Source organism: Betta splendens, chromosome 5, assembly GCF_900634795.4.
Source record: "Betta splendens chromosome 5, fBetSpl5.4, whole genome shotgun sequence".
Lineage (NCBI taxonomy): Eukaryota > Metazoa > Chordata > Actinopteri > Anabantiformes > Osphronemidae > Betta > Betta splendens.
The window spans coordinates 16,644,841-16,663,257 of record NC_040885.2 but is presented as its reverse complement, the minus strand read 5'-3'; the positions used below and the strand labels follow the sequence as shown (position 1 = coordinate 16,663,257).

Here is an 18,417-nt window from a genome sequence, read left to right as displayed (position 1 = left end):
TGTAGGCGCCCTAAGCAACTACGTAGCTTGTCCCTGACTAGCACATTGTACCTTGGAGATCTTTGGGATCTTTGTGGGGTCAATGGTCCTGCTGTTCTTTGTCATGGGCACAGTGTTCCAGGTCTCCTCTCTCTGCATTCGCTGATCTCTTGGATCTGTGTGTCCACAGAGACAGAAGAAACAGAAGGAAGAAACAGTTCAGACAAGAACAATGAAAATGCTGCTGTTAAAATGGCTGACAGTTTTCTCATGCTCACAGCTACAAGCAAGGAGACAGCTAAAAGAATGGAAGGAGCCAGGAGCTTCCTGCCTGCAAGGGAACGATAGCATCTCTGCAGGCTGTAGGAATAGAATGCCTGTATGCTCGCATGCTTCCTGAGTCACCAAAGCTGAGCCAACGCACACTAAAAGCTCAAAGAGGCTTTAGACTGCAGGTCTGACCTGGTCGTCTCTTGCTGTCCTTGGAGAGCAGCTGCTGATGCACTTTCCTCTGCTCTTCTTGCTCTTCAATCTTCGCCTCCTTGTGGATCTGCTCTATGGTTTTCGGCCCCTGGTCTGCTCTCCTGGAGACCCAGTTATGCTACAAAAACACACAGGCACACAAATAATTAAAAATCAAATCCAGGAGTGAAAGATTCCAATCACAGTTTCCGACTTGGTTTGATATTTTGCTGCCATAATGACAAGCACTTTATTTATCACAGTACCTGACAACAGCTTAAATAAAAGAGGAAGTTAATCACAAAAGACAAGTCAAGAGATGCTGCTAAAAGATTATCTCTAATAGAGAGATGTGTGGTCAGTGTTATTCATTTTAAAGTAACCCTTCATTCGTTATTAATGTTCGATTTCCACGGCGTTGCCAGTTTTGTTTTTAAGCAAAGTGAGTCCTGGGACTGCCTCCGTAGGCTTGTTCATTTTAATTTCAAATTTGACAGCAGGGTCTGAATCCGTTTCCTGCATCTTGTAACATTGACTAGCATTAATTTAAACTGCCCCTCTTATGCAAGACTGGGATGAAAGGCTAATCAGTGTGCGTCTGTTGGAGAATCATGACATGTCACCGCTAATGCTGAGTCACAGGTTCTGTGTTTGCTTCTGTTCATTCTACAGTAGACTGTAAAATGATTTCCTGTGTTTGTTTTGTTTGTGCCAGTTCTGTGAGCCAACACAACATTGTGATTATTTGTTATACAAGATATAGATATATATAGATATTATAGCACACACATACAGACAGTGCACTGAACATCCTTAAAGTTCTTCTGCCTGTATGTGATTGAATATTTTGACAGAGTTTTCTCTCATTAGTCAAAGTCTTAAAGTTAAAATCAATAACATGACAAGGAGTAGAAGGTTTCCATTTAGGAGAACAAGAGCAGGAGACACCAGAGCTCAGATTATGTTCCCAGAGGTCAGAGAGATCAATTAAAAAAATCTCTCAAAGAATACAAAAAGAACCAGAGCTACTGGGACCAAGAGGGAATTTGGTATCTACCACATACTCACCAGTCTCAGGTCTATAACATCTTGTAGCATGAACCGTATCCGAGATGACGTCTTCCTCTCCTTAACAATTTTTTCCATCTGATTGAAATACTGATCCATTCGAGGCTGTGGAGAGAGCGGGAGAAGGTTAAATTACAATCTAACATTTATATTCGCTATGTCTCTAACAGACGGCAGCTTTCGGGTTCGACATTATTTTACTCAATAGAGTATTGTTCAGTTTGAAGCAGGTGCTTTCCTGATAGACCAAGAGTAAATTGGAACATTAGCAGTCATAGCACTTTTTAGAGGTCTCTACCCATTTATTGGCCACTTGTGCTGCACAAGTTTACCATCTTTGCTCGAATCTCCTCAGCTCACATTTGTTCATGATGAGCTCATCAGAGGCAGACTGAACATATGATGGCAAACTGTGTAAAGATACTTTATCGGAAATAACTTCTTAACTTAAGTTCTCATGCTGAGTTTTTTTCCTACTGGTCAAAGAATTCAGACAGTCTTTCGATATATTCTTAACTGAACTATGCTCCTCAGGACAGACAGTAACCTATGGACCTACATGTGTGCACAGTAAACAGCTCCAGCTCACCTTTGCCTTCTCAAAGTCCAAGTCCTTGCCAATGGTGGTGAGCAGTCTGCACAGACACTCCAAGGACTCCTCGTCGTGGTTCTTCAGCAGCTTCACCACGCAGTCGTGCATGATGGCCTCTGTTAACATCTTGAGCTTGAAAAGCTCTCCGATGAACTTGATGTTGCCGATGGAACGTCGACGAGACTTGTCCTTTGCTTCCTCCAGCTCCTCCTGAAGACGCTCACGCTCCGTCGTCTGGTGGAACAAGACAACAACAAATAACTTGACAATACATTCTCCAGGAAGTTATTCACATAAATCTCTGTCAGTCCAGGGAGTCACAAACACCAACTGGAGAATTTCACATCCCACATACCGATGCAGCAGAGTCCAGCTCTTTCTGCTTCCTCTCAAACACCACATCATCCACTTTGTCTTTCTCAAACTCTTTCTGGCAGCGGTTTAACAGCAGCTTGCGAAAGTTCACATAGGTGTTGGGTTTGTCAGCCATGGGCACTTTGAGCTGCACATGAACAGTAGAGGTAGAGGAGAAACAAACATGAAGACAAACTGAACCTTTAATCTGCAGAGCTTAGCGAGGATATGCATATTTAATGCTTTGCTGAATTTCTGACTGCATATTTGGTTTCGCTGCAAACAAGTCACAAACGTACTAGCAACTACTGCTTTCACCGTTCAAGCATCAAAAGGGACGGCACCTTGAAAATGTCATGAGCCTCAGCTGTACTGAATTTATATACAGCTGCATGTTTTAACAGAGTACAGAAACTAATATGAAATTGATACACTTCACACTGCAAAGGCCATCAATTTAAATCATTACCCCATCACCTCAGCCTTCCTGCTTCTCTACTATAAAGTCTACACACTCCAGTGAGCCTCACCGTGGCAAGGCAGCGACACATGTGTCCATAGGCCACCGAGAAGCTGGGCTCGTCAATGGCTTTCTCAAAGACCAAGTCGATGACCCCTTTGAGCCTCTCCTCTGTGTCGATGGTCAGGTCTGTAACCTGCTTCATCAGCTGGTTGAACTTCTGAGGCGTCAGCTTGTTGAGAATGCTGCGGACCTTCCTGAACAGCTCCTAAGAGGAATAGGTCACAGGCAGAGTCAATAAAAACAGGCACTTGGAGACTTTATTGGACATATCAGAGGCTAAATCACGGTTTATCTCGCCATAAAGAGCCTTGATCTTATTCCAACTTGGAACAGCAGTCATAAAAAAGAATGTCCTGTAACATAACCATTAAAAGACTAATAATACACAGAATTAAATCATCTTTTTCACAGCCTGGTGTATGTTTTACTGTACCTGTGTTTTCAGTGTCTCAGGGTCGTCCACGGGGCCCTCCCGCTTCAGTCCGGGTTTCCAGGCGTTTTCTGATTTTTTTAGCTGAACATCGTCATTTACAGACACATTCATGATGATCTTCCTGGGAGGGGGTCGCCGTGCCCCAATGTTCATAAGCTGCGAAGGAAAGAGATTTTGATTGATGAAGATGTTTCATCCATACAATGGACTTGAAATATAAAAACAACCTATTAATTGTGTTATGAACATAAAACTATAAAAAAAAGATGCTCATCTTAATGACAAAAGCAGAAATCTGCAACAAACAGGTAAATGCAAAAATCTCTGCAAACCAAAACACAGACATTCTGATCCTGCCGTATTTAAATGCATTTTAATTAGGCCCCAATGATGTGAAATATATTCAGTATCTGCTGTGGATAATCATTTAAGACTGCTCTGAATATTCGGAATCCTCGTCTTTGGAGAAAATAAAACGTGCTGTACTGCATCCATAAAACTTCACTAGCTATTGAATCTTTCTGATTTTGCTCAATTTTGCTGGCTTTGCTTGTCGTTATTCTGCCACACTCCCAGTGTTGTGATATAAAACAGGGGCTAGAAGGAGGTGATGTGCATTCTGATTTTATGAATGACTGAGACAGGTTGGGAGCGTGTGACTCACTGCAGCGCCTCGGCCTCCGGTCATCTGTCTGCCGAAATCTGCAAAGGCAGGTGTGAAATCGGGTCCCCTGGAAATCACCCTGGAGTCCACAGTCCGTGATGGCAACTTGTTTTGGTTCATCTGCACAACACAGAACATGGTCAATACATCATTACACACACGCAAACAAACTATAGATGAACCGAACAGCAGGGGGAGCAGTAACTCTCAAATATACTGAGAACAGGGCAGGAGTTGGCCTGGTATAAGAAAGAGTTACTTTGTGTGCGTAATTTTTAACCTAGCAGTTCCTTAAGGTGAACTGTTGTACATGAGTTATATCAGCATCTGCTGGTATAATTGTAGTTTTACTGTACTCATAATAAATAATGCTTGTTGGTTTCAGTGGCCCGTTTAGTAAGAGAAGTCAAAACCAGATGTGGACAGTAAGGAAGGGGGAGAACAAGGGAGCTGTGGGGGAGGACAGAAGAACAAATACACTTCTTTGTCTTTCCGCTGTCCTTGACTTTCTCTCTGCTCATTTCCAGTGAGATTTCACTTTCTTCCACAGAGAGTACAAGACTACAGGTTTGCACCAATCAGCCGTTCACCGGTCTGGTTGTTCCTTTTGCAGAGGTGGGGGAGGGGCGGGTGCTCTTAACACTGCCAAGTGTGACATAATAGCAATGTGATTTTAATCAAAACAGCATTTCAGCAGGGCATATGCTCCACCCATACATGTGTGGATCACAAGAGTGAACCAAAGTCTCTGGTGTATCTATGATCCACAGCACAGTCTACAGCCTGTCGCTACAGCACCAAAGTAAAGACATCGAATGCTGGTATTCTGGCTGGATATATTTTTTATTATTTTAACTGTTGAATAATTCCCAATATAATTTTATAATTTTTTTGAGCCTTGGGTTATTTTGTCCAACAAAAATAAAATCCCAGTGATACTAAATTCTCAGAATGCCAATACTAAAAAAAAAAAACGCAGAATTCTAGCTTTTGGACATCGGTTTGGAGTTGTGCCTTGACTTGTGTAGCTGTGTGTAACTTACTTTGTCCAACACCACGTCGCTGATCGGTGGGAGGCCTTCAGGCTTCTGGATGCAGGCAGGCATGAACTGGAAACCCAGAAGAAAGTCTCTGCCATACTGACGTTTCCCACTTTGCTCAGCCAGGTCTTGAGAAACAAGGAAAAAAGATTAGGCAGTTTTACACACTGTTGAAATCTGATTGTTGGTTTCACTTTGAGGATCTGCCACAGAAATAGATCAAATTTTACATTCAGGTTTTGTATCTGGTCAAAAGTGTTGTCCGTCGTACCTTCAACATACTGTGAAGCTCCTGTTGAGTTGTCCTTGTCTCTGGGGGTGACGCCACTGTCACTACTCTCTGTCTCTGACGTGTGTCCTGCCCCGTTTCTCATGGGCTCCAACTCAGCATCACCATTCTCCTCTGGAGTATTGGGCTTCTCATCAGCCTCTGGGATGCTGGCAGGAGCTGGAGCGATGGTGGAAGTGTAGACTGATTGTAGGGGCACGGGGCTGATGCTCAGAGGGACTGATCTTAGGGCCTCGTCCCCAGCAGGTTGATCTATTAGCCTTGGTTCATCCTGTGTGCAGACAGGATTTGTTGATGCTCTATACTGATCGCGTTTGCAGCAGCTTTGGTCTTGATCTTTAAAGTGTGCCCACATGTACTGACTGATGACCTGCATGTCTTAAACCTATAATGGCTTAATGTAGCTAAAAATAAGCCAATTAAATTCTCCCAAAGCTAAAAGCCTATTAAAAATCATAGGACACAAAACAAGGGCAGGGCAGAGCTGGTACAGTGAGTCTGGTGAGCAGTGATGACAGATAACTCAGACAACATTCCAAGTCCTTTCTGTCTGCCTCCCCCACCACACGTGGAAACGGTTTTCACTTGAACTATTGCCCACATTGTGCCTTTTAACTCCCCTCTCACCCCCACTCCTTTAAAATGCTGTAGTCATTTTTAAAGTGTTCTAAACATATCAATAAGAAGGATATAGTTATTTCAAGTAACTTCAGTGTAATATCATGTTTCCCTTACCTCAAGCTCCGTTTGAGGTACCTCTCCAGCAGAGATGCCATCATTTGGTTTTATCCAGGTCTTTGGTATAGCAGAAGCCATCTGATTCACTGCAAGCAGACAACCAGGAGAATGAATTCACTCCAACCCAAAATTTATTTAAAAGTCTAGAACTGCTATAGTTACCAGGTGACGTTTTTAATATGATACAATCCAGTATGGAATTAGCAACAGTATTTCCATGACAGTACTTTGACACATACAACTATTTAAAAACTGCATCAGTAAATACTTTGCAACATGCTGGGATGTGATCAGCAGCGGAAGACCTACAAATTTCTTCAAATATCACTTCTTTAAATATCTGCCTTAATGAAATGTTTGTGACATAAATCAACCTCATTCTAATTACCATAGAACAAGAATCTTTCCAAAGAGAGCACACACAGAAAAACAACACCTCCAGTACCTGTAGTGGGACTCTTCCTGGTTGGTGCATGCTGGGACTCCATATTACTGTCAGTAATGCCACCATATGCCTCTATTCCTACACTGGAGACAAGGTCTTTAGTGTCTAAGGATTTGCTCAGCTCATCTGCCTCTGCTGTGGCCTGCACTAGAGGCGGAAGGCCAGGTGGGAGCATAACTGGCAAAGTTGGGGCAGGACTTGAGTTCAAGGTGACTGGCACCACAGCCACAGGCGTCAAAGGGGCGAGCGAAGCAGCAATGGGAACATCTGTCCTCACATCAGAGTGTAACATTTCAGAGCAGGCGGTCTCTCTGCAAGCAAGAGCAGAAGTCTGGAGCTGGAGTGCAGAAGTGGGCAAAAGAGCAGGCTCATGAGCTGCAGTGTCTGGCTCAGACCTGGAGTCTGCAAGGCCATTCAGTGCCTTTGTGACTGATGAGGGCGAGGCAGACAGAGTTCTGGGGACATCTGCAAGAGGCTTGTCTGTATTGACAGTCTGAGGTGATGCCAGAGGGGATTTGGGCTCTGCAGTTGAAGAGGGAGAAGACACTGAAGCAGCAGTCTCCCTGATGGAGGGATGTTCACTGGCATTGGCCGCTGACAGTGGGACAGCAACAGGGGGACTTCGTGATGTGTGGAAGGAAGGCTCTGTTTCAACAGTAGGAGAGGGCTGAGTTACAGGAGCAACGGCCTCCACTCCCTGCAGAGGGCCTTGAGGCTGCGCAAGCCCAGGTGAGGAAGACTTCTGTTCCGACTCCGTTTTTGTCGTTTCATCTAAAAGGAGAATGACTGTAGATAAATACATTGCTTTGGAATTTAAATCATACTGCACACAGCATCTGTGAAAAATGTGGTTTTGTGATCCTCTGTACTTTGCAAACTAATAACCTAGTACTGTTGATTAGCACCATGTGCACATTAAAACTAAAATAAAGAAAAGCTATTTTGGTTCAGTCACAAAACCTGTAACTTTAGACCATCAGGAATGTAACAATCTCAGAGTCAAACAGGCGAAAGAGAGACAAAACATTTTATATTCAAATAAAAATCAGTAGTTGAACTACAGAATGAAGCCAACAAACTAATATACACAGAGAATGACCGGCTTCCAAAGTTTCGCAATGAAACAAAACAAAAAAATTCCAAAAAAAAAAAAAAAACTCCTGACACACTTTTGTATGTAAGCGAAACGAAAGTGAAAGCGTGTGTGTGCAGTTTGTTCTGTAGAAAAAAAAGAAACAAAGCTTGTATTTGGAAATTAATGTTTTAGGAAACAATTGCATTGTGGGTTATGGGAGGCTACTGCTCCACGAGGGGGTAATAACAGCAAGAATATCACTGCCTAATAAAGAAGGCAATGAAGCCAATAAACAGGACAGTTCTGTTTCAGTTGCTTAGACCTTTAAAAAGGTGTCTTATAAAAAATATGCCTAACACCACCCTGGTTCAATTATTTATGAATGTGTATTGAACAGAAAGGCAGTTAAGGCAGACCTGGCCCTGGTTTGGTGTCTGAGGCCCCTGTCGTTATTGGCTGCTGTGGCTGTTGGGGCTGTGAAGGCTCCAAGGTGTAACCTCCAGGATGGGTCTGCTGTGGCTGAGGAGGTTGAGACTGCTGCTGCTCTGGAGTCTGGCTGCTGTTCAGCTGCTGCTGTGATTTGAGGTAGAAAATGTGAGGATAATGAGGGTGCGGCCATAAAAACTAGCAACACAGAAAACCAGACAGACAGGCACAAAAATGCAGACATATGTGCACACAAACACAAACAAGCACAAATGCAGAAATAAGGTGTCCAATGGGTTATGGTTAGATTAGATTTGGAGGGCAACGGCAGAGGAGAAACAAGATGTATGAAAATCATTGCATAACAAATGGATGGGAGGACAAGCTCAGAACAATGCACAGGAGAGAGAAAGCAACAGATACATCAACATTAAATTAAAGGGGGGCAAAGAAAGACAGAAAGAGAGAGGAAAGACACAGTTAACATCCAGAGAAGGACACAGAGGAAAATAAGTCACTATGTCCTTCTTCAGAATCCAGAATTTATATTTTTCTAAATTGGTGCTCAGCTTCGGGCTACAGCCCTGCAGATTTTTATTCCACACATGTAAAAACAAGCCTGCTTTTTATTCCAGATTTTACTCCAGGAAACACACTTGCAAATAAAGCATGTTTCATTTTGATCTACCAGAACAGACTTCATATAGTCAGAAAAATCGTATGATTGAGTGGATTCTGTAGAAAGATGAGGGGTATACAGACAGTACACATGGACTCTACCAAATAGAAACAGTGACAGGAAGAAAGTATGTGCAATGAAAGGGGGGATTTTTATTATACGGCAAATGTATTCCAGTGCTAGAAAATATTTGATTATATGAACGCGTCATGGCTTCATCTCAATGTCAAAGCATTCGCACTTCCCTCTGTAGGCTGACTACAACGTTTAAAATAACTACAAATAAAAGTGCTCAGAGGACGATGCAATGATGCCCTAAACAATGACCTACTGGACTGAAATACATGGGTGAGTGACAAAGCCATACCTGTGGTGGGGTGGGGGTGGTCGAGGGGGGACCGACAGGGGGTGTTGAATTCCTGCTCCCTGAACCCCCTGCCATAATTTCCTCTGTGATGTCCCTGCCACCCTGATTGGGGTCACGGATACGGATCTGGGAGAACAATGGGACAAAAAACACACATCACTAAAGCACTCAAGTCTTCGCACAGTTAGAGCTCTGCAAACGCACCTTGTATGATAGAAGGAAGCATCTTGAAGTGACCACCAAGGTCTAAACTAAACAATTTTATGATTCTAAAGCAAAAATTAAACACCTACATCAGAAATGCACACGCAGTTGCTAAGTAATTAAAGCTATGTAACCTCAGGATTTTAGGCCGTTCTTCCAACTACGATCAAAGCTCTGTTAGAGAATCACCATGATGTGATATTTTATCTGAAACTTGGTCTCTAGAGAAAAATAAATGATGAAAGAACTACTAAAATACTAACTGGTTTCTTCTCACGCTTGGCTGGTGGAGGTTGCTGCGGTGTAGGCACTATGATGGGGGGTGAGTGGGGAAACACAGTCTGTCCTGTGTAGTAGGGTGGGCCAGCTGTGGGAACGGGAGCAGGGACAGAGGGTGAGACAGGTGGGTGGTACCTGAGGGGATCTGCATGAAATTGCAAGAAAAGAAAAGACAAAGCAGAAGAGACATTTTAGTCAAGCACCACTATGTCACATGTTGGGGTCAAACTCAATACGCAGTGTGTATTTGACAATTAGGTTAAATGTGATGTGACTGTGGGAATATCTCTGAATGTGTATACGTATTAAATTAATTACTTACGATATGGGGCAGCGTACTCCCCTGGCCCTGGACCAGGATAGAAGGTGCCAGACCCTGGGGGCTGTACAGAATACTGCTGAGGAGGCCCCACGTAGGGAGTACTGTGACGATACTGCAAATAAAGGGCAGACAGAGGCATCATCAGCAAAGTCAAGATGCCTGCAGTACACGTTTTCTCAACAGGAATGTTTAAATATTTAATTATATTATGAGTATTTAAATTATTGCATTATAAAATAGTATTTTAAATGATTCTTCTCTTCAAGTCCTGTCAGACTTAGATTTAGCAACTGTTGAAAAAAAAACTGGTAGTAGACCTTTCAATCATTGAATATAATCAGTGCTAGCTGCAGAGGCAAATTTCAAAGGCAAGGAATTATACCTTAAAATTCTACTATATTTAATTTGTGTAAAAATCTTGAATTGTAATTTGACCAAGTGCAGCGGGTCTTCACCTGTGGGATGTAGTACTGTGCAGCCTGTGGTGAGGGGAAAGGCATGGGCGCCATAGTCATCATGATGGGTTGATTAGTGGGGTAGACAGCTGCTGTAGGAGCCTGTGAACCAGGCCGGATGGATGGTGTGTTCGTGGGGATGGAGGGCCTCGCAGTTTGCATCTGAGTCCTCGGGAAAAACTGAGGCCAATGAGTGAGAGAGAAACAACAAAAAGGCATTAAGTACTATATCCCGGAGGTAGCCGTTTCATTTCAGCATGCATCCCGCTTCAAACAGGTTTTGACTTTTCTTTTTTCCCCCCAACAGCCAAACAGCTTTGGGTTTGGCACTACAACTTTCCAGCTCCTCATGGGCGCAGACCATTCAAACCACCACCCTTCAGTCATTCTGAGGAACGAATTGCAGAATACGATCTCTTACAATCCCAAAACAGAAAAATCAAAATACATCTAATCCCCATAGGTCAAATACACAGACAATTTAAACGTACACGCAATACTAATAATCAGGTGAATGAATGATACACAGTGGAATTAGTGGTTCTACCTATTGACACACAATCGCCACATCAACAAAACTTTAGGAACATGCCTAAGTAAAACATAAGAAAATCACGTCACATAACTCAAAATCACTCTAGTGTGAACTGGTTGCCCAACATTTAATCTACACCAGCATCTGTGACCACACAGCTTTGAGGAAGGTAGATGTACACTCTATGAACATATGACGTAATTTTAACAATTTAGGTTTGCAGAAGTTTCTCTAAACGACTTACAATAAGTCCAGTTGCACAATATCAGTAATGCTCTAAAAAGGCATTTGCAGTATGTGAATTATTTAAAAAGGGAAACCGGAATTAAATTGTTAATTTATAATCTATAATCTTTCTTTTCATGAAACCTTAGTTTCATGGCATTCTATTGAACAATATATGAAACTTAATTTAACTAATAAAACCTAACATCACTTGCTGCCAGATCAAAGGGGCCACGAACTTGAGACGAACTAGCATTTGATAAACCCAAGAGGTTTCTGTCTTTAGATGTCTGGCCAATTACACTCTGCTGCTGCTGGAGTACAATTCATTAAATTAATACTTTATCACTTGTTTCCATTTCCTTTTTTCTTATTTTGCTTAGTTTGTCTACCTCATAAATAAGCTGCACTAGACTCCACAAGCTGTAAAAAACTTACAAAACTGGACAGCTGAGTGGTCCTAAACACTTCAGTTTGTGTCTGGGCTGCTTGGCCAAGCTTACAGTGGTGCTGAATGTGTGATACGCAGTGCAGCTCTGCCCGTCAGGCAAAAATGCTTCTTTTCCTTGATCACCACAAAACATAGAAAATATACTGTAGTAACTGGAGCCACAACAACATCTGTGTGTGTAAATGTTGAAATCAGTTAAAAGTTTGATTTCTGCCGGGCTTTATATTTAAACAGCTGTAAAATTTAGTGCAGGAACCTGTGTGCTGAGCTTTAATACCCACAGCTGTGACAGACTTCCAGCTCAAGCTGGGAATACAGTCAGTGTAATTCTAGTAAGAGAGCAGAATAAACAATGCTGTAAAATCAGCTAAAAATACCCAAGGGGGAAATTGGTGGTAAAATAATAAATCGGGTTCAACAGCTTTATTGTAAATAACCCGGTGGAAATCTGGGAAATGACTTTGAAACTGTTGATTATCAACTACCTGAAGACATCCTCTATAAAACTGCTGCCATGGTAGAAAATTGTGTTGAAGTATTTAATAGTATCAACAAAAAAGTGCTCCATAAATTGGGCTTAAAACTACAGGTTTATATCCAAGCAGCAAAGCTTTGATCACAGACGAAAAAGAACCAAAAAAAACGAACCAAAAACATTTCTCTCAGGGCATAATACAGTGCTACTTCTTTAATTCTGTATGCTGTTCAATCAGTTCCGCAGGCTCATTAAAGATGAGTAATGAATGGAGAAATTAATTAGAAAAATATTAACTGAAGCTACCAGTAATGTTCCTTTACATGATAAGCGACAGGAAGAGAATACAATGATAATGCAGGACTCCTCTACTAATCATAGACTGTAATAAAAGGTGATGAAGGTACACGGAGCTAAATGGTTCATTTAACGATGATCCTCAACATGTCATGCAGGTCTGCAGAGACGTTCCACACAGACGTAAATGTTACCTGGATGGGTCTGAATCCTCCCTTGAGTATTGAAAGCAGGAAAGAGAGAAAAGCGAATGGGAGACTGCACTGGTGACACCAAAGGCTTAAAGTGACAACGAGCAATCATTCACCCACACAGCCCTCGAAGGCAGAAAACTGCCCCATTACTTACATCTACGCGACAGAGCAACTGGTACCACTGGTGGCACATTGATCACAGAGAATAACTCAAAAAAAGAAAATAACTTTGCAATGACCGATAGTTGTGCACTACTCTGTCCACTCTGACCGAGCAGGCACACGAGCATCACTAACTTAAAGACGCGTTCAATCTGTGTAGAATCATCTTATTTGCCTCAACTAAACCTAGCCATCGCCTCCTCTGCCCACATGCAACCTATATGTAACTTCAGAATCTAATGATTCAAACGGGGGTAAAACCCACAAACAGAGTAATTTAGTCTGACGGAAACGCCAGATGTTTGTTTTAGTGGTAAGACTAATTTCCGCTGGTGTTGACCTTTTGGTTCATACATAGAAAAGGTCTGTTTTAAATCCAAACTTGTCAGTTATACTGATAATTGTATGAAAAAATGTTATAATGATGATCCTTGTCTCAGATAAGATAGACTTATGCTAGGCCAAATGAATTGATTTCCCGATCTCTGTCCCCTTAGCTCTGCATCGAGTGCATTTCAGGGACACAATGGCCGTTTTCTTCATTAGTATAAAAGGCCACTGTTTGGCTTCATCTGCTTCTCAACTCCACTTCCGTGGTGGCACAAGGGATCCCAGCGCCAGTTTGTGTCAGCTAGACCATGCACTTGTACTGTGTGTGTGTATGTGTATGTACACACCATTATCTGCAAACACACCCGATACAGATAAGCAGGATGTTTGACAACAAGTTACATGGGATGCGCAGAGTTTGAACTACGCCAAACATAATTAGGGCAGCTGCATTAACTATTATAGAAACCAGCAGAAAACAGGAAGTTACATTAGCCCATTCACACATGCACTGGAATCCTGAAAACATCGGGACCTTAAAGAGCGGTGTGAATGGGAAACTGAGATTTGCTGCAGTGATACAAGCAGGACATGGGGAATTACAGATGGGGTTTTAATCAATATGCACCAAAATTAAAAGAAAGTAAAATTTAGATAATTCACAAAAATATCCGCTATGAATAATTACTGCGGGCATCTATTTCTTCAGTTACTAATCACTTTCTTATACCCTAAAGACCAATGATTAGCCTTAGAAAGCTTTCAGTAAGTAGTGCAAAAGACATCTTCCCAAGTCTGATTATAAGCCTTTTGTGTAGAATTAGGCTTATTGTTGTGGTTGAATAAATTGCACCACAGGGCTCTCACCCAAACAACAATAAGGCTGCTTAGGTTTGCATACCTTGGTGGAATCGTTCAGAAATTAAAGCATGTAATGTAGAATTACTTCTGTCATTGTGTGATAATGCTCAGAAAAGATGGGCAGAAAAAAGACTAATCACAATTAAGCAGTTTGAGGGGAACCTATTTAAATCCTTATTACAGGGAAGTCAGCCCCAAAGAAAATAAAACAGGCACTTACAAATTGCAGTGTACCATGAAAAATCTGGATGGCACATAATCAAAAGAGAACTGACCTAGCGGTATATAGGAACACATTTATATTTTTATAATGACTAGCACCCATTAAAAAAAAACAGCATCTCCTACTAATGAAAAAGTGGTGTGATGTGATCATACACATTCTGGGACTGTGCAACAGAATGTCCTGGAAGGACTGACTACTCCTGCTTAAAATATCATCAGAACATTAGTCAGTGATATATTCTACTGAGACTCTTGTTTTAATTCTCTCAAATAAACATAATCTATAGGCAAAGCTTGTCGTGTCACCATCATCAACTAACTATTAACCAAACTATTGACCAAATAATGATCTCATCCTAAAATAAAACAGTCAGAGAATCTGTATGGATATGGTGATTGTGTAACAACACACTCAACAACCCCATGATACTGAAACCTATTTAAACATATCTGACCAAGTCTTTTTTAAGAAACACCAGATGCCCCACAAACAGCCTTTTGCCAGTAGGTACCAGCAAACTCCTTTGATGAGGTTGATGGGAGAGAGGGAGCAGGAGGGGTGTTCAGCGGGGGTAAATTACCTGATGGTGGGTTGGTCGAGGGCCCGTAGCAAACTGGTGGGGGAGGGAGGAGAGGTCCAGCAAGGAGATTGAAGCAGTGATGGCAAAGCGAAGAGAAGACAGAGCATAAAGGGAGAGACAGAGATAAGATGAGCAATGAAGGCAGGTGCTTGACAGTACCAGTACCAAACCACAAAGGAACAAAGCTTTGGCACACAAGGCAGTATGCAGACCCGGGTCAAAGGGTATGGGTGCATGTGCTAAAAAATACTTGTTTTACATAGCATGTGGGTTATGTGAATGAGGACAGTCAATTATCAATCAGGAAAAAGCAGCAAAAACAAACGTGATAGGTTTTATTTAAATACTGGCAAAGTTATTGCCCAAACAGTTACTGATATAATTGCCTGGACATATCAGGGTTTGCAGATGGTACCTAGGACAAACAGAACTACCAGTGACAATGCCACCAGCCTCAGCTTGCCTTTATACTAATGCTGTAGTGAGACAAAAATCAATCAACCCCAGTAGCTCCATGGTTTTTAAACACCATCGTGTGTAGAGTAGATAAGTTAGCCTTCTTATTTTTAATCTCCCTACCTTCTTGTGTGTACCTCTAACTGTGACAGCGATCGAAGTGTGCAAAATTTCCCTTTGGGATTAATAAAGTTTTTTGAATCTCGACTCACTGAAACACCAACTTTAATATCACACAGTAAAACACAGATTTTGGTGAGCTTTACATCTGAGAAAGAGGGAGACTCACCGGGCGACTCTGAGGCTGAGCATTCATTGGCTGTGTCTGGGGAGAATACACTAGAGGGGCAGAGCCAGCATTTTGCCCAGGGTTGTAAGGAGACTGTCAAGAAAAGATTAACAGAAGAGGAGGAGAAAGTGGTGATTTAACTGCAACATTCAAGTATATCACAACAACACATTGTAGATGATTCTAGGTGTAAATGTTTTCATTTTGGCTTTATGTACTGGGAAAAGTTAATTAGTACCCTCAAGGCCTGCAAATCCTGTTTTCCTTTATTGTTCAGCTAGTGTGCAGTGAAGCTACACAGAGGTGGGATAAAGCAGATCTGCTTATGTTTCTTAAAGCTGCTGCTGGTATGGTTGTGATAATTTAGGTTTGTGATGGCTGACAGGACTATTTATAGAAGTCCAGTGAGAGGCTAAAGCAGCTTTAGCGTGAAGCAGTGAGGCATTAGGATATAATGGTAGAGGAACCACTACATTCCTCACAAGGGCAGTCATATACTTCCAGAGAAGCTGAGTCACAAAGTACATCAGTGGTCATTGATTGTTCACTGAGTCATCTTTATGATAAGATGTTAGTTCCTAGTAATTTTTATTGAACGTTTGTCTACAGAAAAAGCACAACCACACGCCTCATGAGAGAACGCTGCCTTATAATTATACTGAGGCTTTTCCATTTAACCTCTTCAATTAGTAGTAATATGCTCATCAATCTGTTGCTAATATGCAAATAAAGAGTCAGAAAGTAACCGATGATGTTGTCTTTGTGAAATCTTTAGTGGACACCAATAGAATACTAATTATACACAATGACAACAGATGCAGCAGCAAAACTCTGAGAACAAGCCAGACAATATTAGTGATTGGTGGCTTGAACTTGTCTCCAGACAGATATAGCACTAAATGTTGTGTTAGTGCAAATACTAAATAATACTAAGAGAATCAAACATATACATATATAGATATAGATAGTTAGAAGTCAGGGATATAGGATAATCAACACACTGTTTATACGCGATTCTACAGTAAAACTTCAAACTACAATCTCTGTGCTTCTTATAGAAAAAGGTAGTATTAGTATTATTAGTATTACAACGTGAACATTTAAATCCTCTTACTCATTACATTACATGAGTACTACTAATAAATAAGATAATTAAAGTCATTTCCTGCCTAGGACACAATCAGACAAACAAGACATTTAAATGCAAAGAGGATGACGGTGGACACAGTGGTAAACTCACCCCTCCGCCTGCCTCCCAGCCCTTAGCGTAGCGATACTGGGAAGCTGTGGGTACTGATACCTGAGAGAGCGCTGGGGAGTGGGCATGACCAGGCGGGGTGCCCGCCAGGTTAGGGTGTCCCTTTGTTATGTCGTGAGCAGTATAGGGAGGGCCACCGTGCCTGGATACCTGCGTCACACGGAAAGCGAGGTTAGATGGTCACACTAAGTTTTATTTCATGTGCTTCTGTGCACATCAAACACGCACACACAGAAGAGGGACAGCAGTGGCAGGACTCCATGGGTCATTAGCCCCTGCTTCTGGAAAGGAATGTAAATGAAGATCTCAAACTCCCGGATTAGCCCCTGCATGTGTGCAGAGGTGACGGCCCGAGCTGTGCATGGGTGTTGAAGCCTGCTGCGCTTGGCTAAAGACTGACTCTGGCCTTTCCTGCAGTGCCAATTTATGTTATGCAAGGATGTCTGGGGCTCATGCGACAAAACTGGGTCAAGTAATCATATTACAGTGCCACTCGTCTGTGACAGAGCGCACCTGGTCAAATAGATACAACTGAGTCACGGTAAACAAGTCTTGTTGATATGGGCCAGTAGAGGGTTCTGGGTAAACACCAGGCAAGTAAGCAACACCAGGATGCGATTTGACTCAGCTCCTACTCTGTGGAGGGGCAGGACACACCTTAGCCTCTGCAGCTGTGCCATGGCACCACTGCTTGTTGCTGCAGCGGGCCTGACACACCAGGGAATGAGGCAGGATACTGCAGAAAGAAAGCAGGAGGCAGTCTCCGAGACCGCTAGGAAAGCCCAGCAACACATCGACTCCTTTCTCTCTCTCGAGGCATTTCTTTCTTTACGTAACCAGACTCACAGCAGCCACCAACAGAAGCATTAAAATAACCAACATCTACCCGCTACTACATGTACTACGTGTCTAACCCTTCAGTATCGCTCCATCTTCTGTGTGGCCCACTTCCCTCAGATGACCTAGGATAAAGCAACTAATCTAGCTGCTGTTGCCAAGGGAGGAGCCTGCTCTGCTTCAGGCGAGTGACTGATTCTCAGAATGTACAGAGTGGTGGGATGGGGGAGGGGAGGTAAGTGAATGTATATAGGCTATAAATGAGGGAGTAGGGGTAAAAAAAAAAAAGGGGGGGGGGGTTGTACACCCTGCTTTCATAGCACAAAACAGATGTGTTTTATGCCATGGGCATGGTTGATTTCCAACAGTGTCATCATTGTTGCTGCCTAACCCCCAAAACGAACTTTCATTGCTCGAAAATCTCAAAACCTTTGATGTCTCCAGTACTGTTCAAAGCCAAATGCCTCTGTTCAATCATTCGCCTTCCCTCGTTCAATATGCAGCTACCTACTGTTACCGCCCACATTTCAAAAATGTCATGACAAGAGACATCTCCTTTGTAGTAGCAAAAACTGGTAAGTCTAAGAGTCAGAGATCAGAAACAAAACACAATATACTTTATACTAATACCTCCTTACAAATCACCAATGGTACATCAGTATTGCAACAAAAACATCAAAACCTTCCATGTTTTATTATATCATTTCTTTTTGTGTGCAAAAAATGAATGAAGTTTTAAGTAATAAAGTAAACAGTTTACAACAGCAAACACTTGACTTTCTTTAGTGGTGGGATTGTCTCCCTTCCTCAAAAAATTCACATGTCTTGTCAAAGGAAAACAGAAGTC

The 18,417-nt window shown here is 42.1% G+C and overlaps 1 protein-coding gene across 14 annotated transcripts in view; it reads right to left on the bottom strand.

The window, feature by feature from the left end:
• The window catches only part of eif4g3a (eukaryotic translation initiation factor 4 gamma, 3a), a 32,015-nt gene that overhangs the window by 6,477 nt on the left and 7,121 nt on the right, over window positions 1-18,417 (bottom strand). For 2 of the 14 annotated variants that reach the window (XM_029150286.3, XM_055508996.1), the window contains exons 3-23: window positions 16,716-16,883; window positions 15,476-15,568; window positions 14,731-14,763; window positions 12,572-12,592; window positions 10,395-10,574; window positions 9,940-10,051; window positions 9,602-9,762; window positions 9,135-9,269; window positions 8,079-8,286; window positions 6,588-7,358; window positions 6,140-6,228; window positions 5,387-5,675; window positions 5,119-5,243; window positions 4,076-4,195; window positions 3,412-3,567; window positions 2,986-3,183; window positions 2,457-2,603; window positions 2,099-2,335; window positions 1,510-1,614; window positions 442-580; window positions 52-155 (exon numbers count right to left, since the gene is read on the bottom strand). In XM_029150286.3, the coding sequence (XP_029006119.1) occupies window positions 52-155; window positions 442-580; window positions 1,510-1,614; window positions 2,099-2,335; window positions 2,457-2,603; window positions 2,986-3,183; window positions 3,412-3,567; window positions 4,076-4,195; window positions 5,119-5,243; window positions 5,387-5,675; window positions 6,140-6,228; window positions 6,588-7,358; window positions 8,079-8,286; window positions 9,135-9,269; window positions 9,602-9,762; window positions 9,940-10,051; window positions 10,395-10,574; window positions 12,572-12,592; window positions 14,731-14,763; window positions 15,476-15,568; window positions 16,716-16,883 (3,591 nt within the window). The remainder of the gene's footprint in view (window positions 1-51; window positions 156-441; window positions 581-1,509; window positions 1,615-2,098; window positions 2,336-2,456; window positions 2,604-2,985; window positions 3,184-3,411; window positions 3,568-4,075; window positions 4,196-5,118; window positions 5,244-5,386; window positions 5,676-6,139; window positions 6,229-6,587; window positions 7,359-8,078; window positions 8,287-9,134; window positions 9,270-9,601; window positions 9,763-9,939; window positions 10,052-10,394; window positions 10,575-12,571; window positions 12,593-14,730; window positions 14,764-15,475; window positions 15,569-16,715; window positions 16,884-18,417) is intronic. The other 12 variants (XM_029150289.3, XM_029150290.3, XM_029150287.3 and 9 more) reach the window with 12 other exon arrangements.